General features: G+C 34.1%; 1 protein-coding gene across 1 annotated transcript; it reads right to left on the bottom strand.

Annotated features, from left to right (window-relative positions):
* Positions 1-4,990: 4,990 nt before the first annotated feature.
* Positions 4,991-9,340, bottom strand: LOC142642909 (small ribosomal subunit protein bS6m). The gene is made up of 3 exons (XM_075817356.1): positions 9,118-9,340; positions 7,178-7,383; positions 4,991-5,471 (listed from the first exon to the last, which is right to left on the bottom strand). Exons 2-3 carry the CDS (start codon positions 7,358-7,360, stop codon positions 5,196-5,198), a joined length of 459 nt encoding a protein of 152 aa, XP_075673471.1. The 5' UTR covers positions 7,361-7,383; positions 9,118-9,340; the 3' UTR covers positions 4,991-5,195.
* Between the last annotated feature and the right edge of the window lie 309 nt (positions 9,341-9,649).

Here is a 9,649-nt window from a genome sequence, read left to right as displayed (position 1 = left end):
GTGAAGTACACATGTATCTGTAATGTGCAGAAAGTTCACAGAACAAATCAAAAAACAAAAACAAGAAACGTGTGTTTGCCACGTGGAGGACACGGCTTTGGCCCAAATGGTGTGCCATGATACCACGTGCCACGTAGTCCTTGGCCCTGCCTTGAAAAGCTTGTCGGCATCTTTCGTTTCTTTTTTCTTTTTTTTGAGATCATGAATTTATGATATTAAAGAAATATTATTATTATTATTATTATTATTAACAAAAAAGAAAAAAGAAAAAGGGAGCAAGAATGCAGGGTAGGGCCCAAAATCTTAAAGTTGAAGCACGTTTCTCTGTCTCAAAACAAAATTGAAAAAGAAAAGTTGCCTCTTTTATTTGCCTATCTTTTTTTCTTTTTTCTTTTTTTGAGAATGATTTGCCTATCTTTTTAGATTTCCTTGTCATGAACCAATAGAAAATATTGATTATTAATAAATGAAATATAGCATGCAATTTGGTACCCAATCAAGGATTTTTGGTCATTGTTCAAACCTAATTTTTTTGTTGCGTGTATAACCTTAAAGTTTAATGAAGGTTTCTTAAGATATAGGTAATATCATTTCATCAACATGCATTCCAAGTCATAAATGCCCCCACGTGAAAATTATACACCATAATAGCTAGGACGGTCCAAAATGTACTAAAAGATTCGAAAATTGGAACTTTGAGATTCTTGCTTTATCTTTTGGTAAAAAGGAACTAATTATATGAAGAATTTAAAAGCTAGTTAGGGACTTTAGGCTCCATGACTTTTAAAACCACAAAAAAAGGGTTTAACTTAAAGGGCTTACTAAACATATAATTTCATGGTTGATGTCTTGATGCATTTTTTTATGGGCCAGTTATGCATTATATTTGAATTAACTGCTTGCCAACTTCACCTACCTTTGAATTACGTGTGCCATTTTTCTAGCTTGTTCTCCTTATCCTCAGCAGGGAGCTTTGGGTTTTAATTTAAACACTATTATTTTAGTAGCAAATCCAATAATTGTGCTTTGATGATGTCATTTCCTCTTTTGTTGGGTAAAGAATGTATGTGTGAGTTGTTCTAGCAACTAGATTTTTTTCCTTTTTAATTCAAGAAATCATATTAAAAAAACTATGGCAGTCCTTGATCTATCAAGGTGTTTTTGTATGTTTAAAAAACAAGAATGTATATTGTGGCCGTAGCATTCTCTTTGATTATTTGTGGATAATTATACAATTAGCATGGTTTACCGTTTGAACTTGAGTACATGATACTATCTCTACTCTTCCTATGCTATACTCAACATTAAACTGGAAATGATTATAAAAAATATAAATGGAAATGGTTTCAAAATTATGGTTCAGGCTTCATAGTTTTTCGTTGACCTATAACGTACATATTAACAAAATTGGTATTTCACCCTTTATTATTTATCAAATGTTGAATTGACGACCTCTGTATAAATTGGGAAGAATTTTTTTTCTTCTTCTAGATTTGTGGTTTAAAAACTGGTCTGTGCTTTGTATAAGGAATTTAGGAGGATTTTGCCTAAACAACTGATATGGTCCATATGGAATGTGATGGTTGGAAACTTGGAACTTGGAAGTTGAAACTGGCATTTTATTAATATACAAATTTTAAAAGGAATAAGGAATAACTATTTAAGAAAATGAGTTGTTTATTTGTACCATTAGAATAAAAAAAAACCCTCAAAATCTTATTATAAAAAATGTCAGTAAATTAAATTTGTAAGTGCACAATTGCACCTGGCCCCAAGAACAGTTACGGGCTCAGGCCCAATGAGCCTTAAACAATATGATTTGTAGAGCGTGGGCTTGAAACCGGGTTAGAAGTGTATGAGGATTAAATGACAAGCCCAAGATGGTAAACACTTGAAAACAACAATGAATACGTAAATCAACCGCTCGGACGTAAGCGATAACTCGTTCTTATATTATTTCTCTCTCTTTTTCTCTTTCTTTTAGGTTACAAAGAGGGATCCCTATTTCGTTATAAGTTGCTCCTTAAATACTCCTCTTTTGATACTTTGTACACGTGTTGCCCCTACTCCCCTTAACCTAGATATTTCTTTCTCGTGCCTTTGAATAATAACCGAAGTTTCCTCCATTTGTTCGGGTGTCACTTCCCATTAATGCGGCGGGGTGGTAGGTGCAGGGTCTTTAATGTGGAGGTGACAGCCTTTACCCTAGGTGTTTCTCTAACATCGGTGCTTCTAGGACATTCAAGGGCTTACCCCTTTTATCCATTGGTTCTGACCATGTCATTGCCTGACGTTTATCATGAAGTCCCGGGTCTTCCGGTGTCCGTCCGAAGAGGAATTCACCCTCGGCTGGATCCTCGGTTCCTCGGCGCATGGGCCGACCCGTAATACTAACAAGTTCTAAACTCAAGAGCAGGTCGGCCTTCCTTAGCACGGCCCAAAGGCCCATATCTCCATCAGGATCTTTTTTACTCCCCACAAAATTTATAATAAGTTACCATATAAAGCCATTACTTTGTACTCAACTATTTACTCCATGCGTTTTTTTTCCATAAAACTTTTTTCAAAATTCACATAATTCAACCGTTTGCCAACCCCATTGACATCATATTGGAAAGCACATTAATTAATGGAATAAGATAAGCATCCTCACATGGTAAACATTTACTATAAAAGAAATTACTAAAGTACTTAATTATAAACACCATGCCAAGTATTAAAATTTAAGTGTATGTTTGGTAACTGTTTTTTCTCTTTATTTTCTGTTTTCAAAACAATTTTTCATTTTTGAGACTAAAAAAACTTGTTTGGCAACCCAAAATGGACAAAAAATAAAAACTGTTTTCAAAACTCAATTTGTGAAGAAAACTGAAAACATGCAAAATGTTGTTTTTAGTTTCTAATTTTTAAAAGTTAATGAAAACACGCATTTAATTTAATAAATCTGTCTCATTTAATGAGTTAGCATTAAAGTACAAATCCTAATAACAACATATTTTAGTATTTTCTTTTTTTTTCTTCAAAAATTTTTTTAAAAAAAAAAATTTCAACTAACCAAACATGTTTTTGATTTAAAAAAATACAAGAAAATTATTTTTTCTTTATATTTTCAAAAACAAGTTTTTAAAAATAGAAACAAAAACTGTTTCCAAACATAACCTAAAAATTTTGTAGGCCCCTTTTTTGTTTGAATTTTCACCACTGCAACTCTCTTTCTTTGATGTCTTCTTTAATTTTCGTTTTAATTTCTCCTCAATTGCAAATCAAGTAAAATAAGGAAAACTCAAAATATAAAACGAGCCCAGTCCATCTTGGATACTAGAGAACTTGAGATAGAGAATTAAAGATGGACCCTTCTTCATTATAAAACGAGGTCCATTTTGTAAAACTTGACCAAACTGTGAGTTATAAAATAAACATATCTTGGAACACAAACAAAATCCCAGCGAAGAATTCATTTGCAAACACATACAATGAATCAACTTCTTGGGCTGATAGCGAGGTGTTTACCAAAAAAAGAGACATCTTTCATGACAGGTTCTGCATTAGTTAACAGTTACACTTCTTTTTTCTTTTCTTTTTTTGAGAAACACACAAACATATACAAGAGAAGGGGAATGAGATAAGAGAATACACTCACATGCCAACACCAAAACAACATGCGGCAGTTAGTGTCAGTTACACTTCTTTTTAGTTCAAATGTGTGTTTTTTTTTTTTTTAGAGATAATTATAATATACTGCTAATCCCGCAGTTTGAACCATTTTTCTCTTAGACTCCCAAACACTTTATGCATTGGAATGTGTCAATTCAGTTACAAGCCTTTTGACTAGTTCAAATGCATGTTGGGCAAGAAAGTTAGCTTGTTAAAAAAAATAATAATAAAAGCTTCGTAGTGCCGTAGTTTTCATTGGACGGTTACACCTCTAGACTATGCCTGATTAGTTTCAGCCTTTTGGGCCTTTTTCCAGATCTCATTCGTCAAGTTACTTTATTGGTTATTGCTTTTATTTTTCTATTATATACAGGATGCAAGGTTTTGTTCTTTATTTATATATTTTCGAATACTTTATATATTTATTTATGCAAGGACATGAAGAATTGAAGATGCATTCTCTTATCAATTAAATAATACTATTAGTATCATTAAAACTTACTTTTATCATTGGCTTTTGAAGTTAAACGAATCCACTTCAGACTTGTGTCCATATTATAGCAACCGTCACTTAGATGACAAGTAAGGTACGTATCCTTCCATCGTAGAATATTGATTAAGAGTAACCCCATACCCAGAACTTGCATAATAACCTTGCCCACATGATTAATCAAACTTGCAAAAATAGCCTGGTTTTGCTAATGGAGAGGCTAGTTTTTAAGTGCATGTCAAAAATTCAATGACTACAATGACCTCTCAAGTTTCTGACATCTTGCCAAGTTAACAATATTGGATTATGTGGAGTCTAATTGTGTTTGATCCGAATTATAACCCGACTTAATATAAAAATGCTACGATTTTAATGAGATTTCTCTGAGGCTTAATCCATAGAGTAAAGGTTTGGGCCAATAGACTCAAGCATGTTTAACCCATTGTGAATCTTTTATGCAGGAGTGAAATACTATGGTTTTTAGATCAGGGTTTGGTGTGTTGCTTTGACAGAGAAAAAAATTGTATTGCCAAATCTTATATTTTTCCTTGTGAATAGTGAAATCACTGCAACTCCATGAACATAGACAGATTGTCAAACCACATAAATATTGTCTTGTGTAATTATTTTCTTTGGTGCATATTTTTCTCTATTTTTGTATCTCACAGCTCTGGGAATTTCGTATATATTCCCTACAAACACACCATTTGAAAAGATTTGTGTTGATCTCACAAGACCCCAACCCCCCACCCCCAATTACTTTTCTAGTGGGGGAACTATTCTCACAATAAGGAAAATTTTCATCTTTATGCCTATGACTCAACTGATCCTAACTCTGTTCTTAAGTTTAACTCACATAATTTTTGTCGACTTAGTTAAAGGAGAAAGGAGCATACATTCAGTACCCATACAAACATTAAACCTGAAGGATCTTATACATTTTGACAAGCTGATATACCCAAAAAATAGTTTCATAATTATTAATACCTGATGCTCTAGCAAAACATGCATCTGGAAGTTCAAACAAGATGCCAATGGATTTCCATTACCCTCAGTTCTCTTTCTTCTCCTCTTGGTCCACATCATATTCATCATCATCGTCGTCGTCGTCTTCATCTTCATCAATGTCGTCATCATCATATATGCTGCTCCGAGTAAGTTTGCTGAGCTCACCTTTCCCATCATCTTCACTTAGAAATTCCAGCCCATATTTTGTATCTCGGTGTTTAACCAAAAGCCAACGCAGCAACCTATCTTCCTTGTTTAGGTAATGCAGCTCTTTGTTGATGTTGGGCGTAGCCATCATTGTCATCTGCATTAATTGGCCCTGTAGCATGAAGAAAAGCAAAGTATGTTTAGTGTTTTTTAACAAAAATGCTTCTGATTTTTTTGGTAGGTAATAAATAAAATAATTCTAATTTAGATGCCAAGAGGCAAGAGCCTTGTAGCTCAGCTGGCATCTCTTAGGGTTTCTAATAAAGATGTTCAAGGTTCAAATCCCCCTTCCCCCATTGTAAGTATCGAATTATCAAATAAAAAAATGCTTCTAATTTAGAAAATCTTCCCCTTGTTAAAAAAATGGACCATAAAGTTCAAGGATACATTTGAGAGTATAAAGATATGGATTGCAAAAACCCCAGCCAAGAATGGGGGAAATGTACAGAAAGAAAACAAGCTAAACATATAAACAAAATTTCTGCATTTGATAGACCCCCATGAAAAACGTCATGCTCAAAAGTTCCAAGAGATTATAGAATAAAGTGCAAACAACCAATGTACAATGATTAGATGAGTATACCATCGAAGCAATTCTAAGACATATGACCCCTCAATGATTTTAATGAAAGATGCTAAAGATTACAGCCATCGATTCCCTTCAAACCATTTCTCAGAAGAGTGTTTTAAAAAAACAAAACCAGCAACGGGGGCAAAGAGTTTAGCCAATTAAGCAGCAAAATTATTAACTCAAGTTTTCATCCATTCTGATCTTTTTCTTTCACAAGCTGAAAAGATTCAAGACTAGTCAATTTAGTCCTTGAACTTCACTCCAGTTTGTCTACCTTGTAAATATAGGCCTGGTCAAATACTTAGAATAAGAGTTATAAGACCATGTCCTGGAAAATAGCTTTCAAGATTAGTTTATTGACATGAAAAATTTAGTCAGCAATGATCTATACAAACTTTCCTACATCAAGAAAAAGTGCAAATAAAATCTCCAGTAACTCAATTATTAGCACAGAATATTTTCTTCTCAACCTTCTGAAAGAGAAAGCAAGGAAGCCCATTCCAGGACTCCTAAGAAGATGTACAGAATGTGCACTGGAAATCCAGAATCATAATGACACAACGACAGTAACAAAGAACATCAATGTGTCTGGATTCTGAACTTCAAAGCTTTTTTTCCTAACGTTCACGTACATTTAAAAGAAATAGAACACAAACCATACATTCAACCAGGCATGCACATCCCAGATCTGTTCTGCTAGTTGCATTTGGTCAAGGACTCAATAAATATACTCTATTTTTTGAAAAAGAAAAAAAAAGGGGGGGGGGGGGGGGGCACGCACATCCCAAATAGAACCAAATGCTTCGACATGAAGAAAATGTAAGTTCAACAAAAAAAAGGATCATAAAACCCTAGAAGATATTAGTCATGCTAATTTGAAAGAATTGGAGCTTCAAGGTGCATCAAGCCCCTGGAGGGTTGTCATTCCTTCAGAGTTGGGAAGAGCATTGTTTATTCTTCATAATTTTTTGGGGGAAAGCATGAGATGCAGATATTTCATAGCACCTAGAAATGCTCCAGACAATGTCTATACAAATTTTGGACCTTTTGTCATGAGGATTGGCTCCCTTACCCTCTATAGGGCCAACCAACTAGCATTTCAGAAGTCCAACCAGTTAGAATATTTTATTAGACAGAAGGAACACTGATATACGAGCACCCTTAAAGAACTTAAGTTCATAGAACATAAGTTCCACATCATATAAAAAAAATCAGACAATAAAGAGGTCAGAGTAGTGTAAATTCACCTGGTAGTATCTCCCATCAAGCTTTTTAATGCCATAACCCAATTGAACAATTCCAAATGACTTCATATCAGCGAGAACCCCATTTCTTCTGTAAACGTGTTTTCCTATTCGGGCAACTAGCTCCATTAAAGCCTCCTTCTTCACATGGGGCTTCAACAGAAGCATACAATCATAAAGAGGCATGTTTCTCTTGTGCTCTTGTGCACCTGAACCAGCAATAAATAAAATGTAAATAGATGAATACTTTTTTGAAATAATAAAAAGTCCTTTCAATTTGCATTCGAATCATCTTAAAAATGGTTTCATTCTTCATAGACTAAAACCAAATTTACCCACAAGATACTGAAGCTGCAATAATAAGCTAGACCTTAATACTTTTTTTTCATTTTGATTGGTAAGTTACTCACACGCCTAGTACATCTTGAACCCACGACCTCACTCTCCATCTCATTATTATGGAAGAGGGAAGTGTCAGTCAAGCTCATTGGCTAGACCTAAATACTTTAGACTAAAATACTTCAAATCTGTAAAACTAGAAGTAAAAGAAAGTGGGAATATTAAACAAATTCCCCCAAAGTTTTAGACTTGTTTTAAACCCTGGGTTATCTAACTAGGAAGCACTGATAATCTGATACTAATATGGGAAACATATAGGATATGATATGGACATAGCAATATGTTAATTCTTGAAAATTTAGGTTACAATTTTTTTGATAATTTGATAGTTACATCAACAGGGGAGGGGGGATTTGAACCCTGGTCTCCTCATAAAGGAGTGCGGGCAATGCCACTGAGTTACAAGGGTCCTGACTTAAAATTTTAGGTTACGCTATGGCACAAATACTTTAAATGATTAATATATAAATAAATATTTTAAGTATGTAACTATATATCACACTAATTTTTACTCTAAAGGATAAACAAAAAATGAAAAAATTCGCAGAATCTGTCTAATAATAAATCTAATCAAGAAACTATTAGCTTCAAAGAGAGAGAGAGAGAGATTATAGAAGTATCATGTGGCTTGGAAAGCATCGTTTAATCATTTGGAATATGGTCCCGCCTTGTTTAATGTGGTTAGTTTGGCGAGAACGCAATACCCGCACTTTTGAAGACAAGGAGAGAACATTAGATCATCTAAAACTCTCCTCTTTGGTACTCTGTTTCTTTGGGCTCGTATTTGGGGGTGTACGAATTGTATTTCTTTAGCTGATTTTTTAGTCTCTATTTCCTTTAGTTCTTGATTATATTGTATCTGTTTCTTGTTCAGAGTGTCCACCATTGTGACCATGATGTTCAATTTTTTCATTAAAAGTCTTATTACCTGTCAAAAAAAAATCATGTGGTATCTAAGAGCATCCGTATTGGAAACATATCCAACATGGATATGGCTACTAGTTTGAAGTATATTTGCTTCCTAGTTTCTAATTGTTGCAACTAAACCCTATCATTTCAAAGATGCTATGAATTCCCATTTCCATTAGTATCCTATCGGTTTTAGGGTGCTTTGAAATTAAACCCTGGGTTTCTAATTGATGCAGCTAAAACCCTATAACTACAAGGATGGAACAATTTTCCTTTCCATTATTCCCAGTTAATCTAAGCTAATAGAGAGCACGTAAACTGAAATTTTCACAGACACCATTCAAACCCTTCTCTTGTTCTTCAGCTGAGTGCTCCTATTGTTAAAAAATTCTAACAGAACTTTTCACAAACACGTTTCGTACCCATTTCAGAATGAACCCCCATCAAACAGATACAAGCACTTTTCAAATTTTCACTCAGTTTTCTAGGCAATCAAACAGGGTCAAATCGAGAGAAAATTAGAGGGAGGGGGAATTTGAAAATTAAAACACACAATACTCCTCCGTTTGGATGCCGAGAAAACGAAGGGAAAAAGTAACAGAGACCAAATAAATTGCATTGCAAGAGAAGCTTACAGTAGATTGATGATTATTCTCGTTTTCAAGGAGTGAAGCAATTCCTCCGTTGTCTAGAGGAGAAGTTGACTGCCGGAAATCCTGTGTGTACTAAAGGAGGACGACGTGGAGCTGAGAGCTTGAGATTCAGAATGAGCTCAGTTGAGAGAGACTGAGGCGGGTTGAATAGGGTTTTTGGGGTTTTTTTTTTTTTTTTTTTTTTATGAGATTTTTTCAACCTTTTGATTTTTTTTTTTTATACAAGATAAAATTTATATTCTAGCATAATCTAAGTGTGTATGTGTGAAACTTCTTCTTGGAGACTTGAACCGTGACCCTTGCTCCCACACCTCACAAGCATTTATACTTGTAGAATGACCACCGCACCAAAGATAAGCGACATCCAAAAGTGTAATTTAAAAAAACTCATCCCAAAAAGAAAAAAAACGGATATCCAAAAGTGCAATTTAAAAAATACTTGAAAATTTTTTTTGTAAAAAATAAATTGATTTGTTTGACAAAATGTATCAAAACTTTCCAAAAATATTTATTT

Source organism: Castanea sativa, chromosome 1 (genome assembly GCF_040712315.1).
Source record: "Castanea sativa cultivar Marrone di Chiusa Pesio chromosome 1, ASM4071231v1".
NCBI lineage: Eukaryota > Viridiplantae > Streptophyta > Magnoliopsida > Fagales > Fagaceae > Castanea > Castanea sativa.
This window is presented reverse-complemented; position numbering and strand designations above follow the sequence as displayed.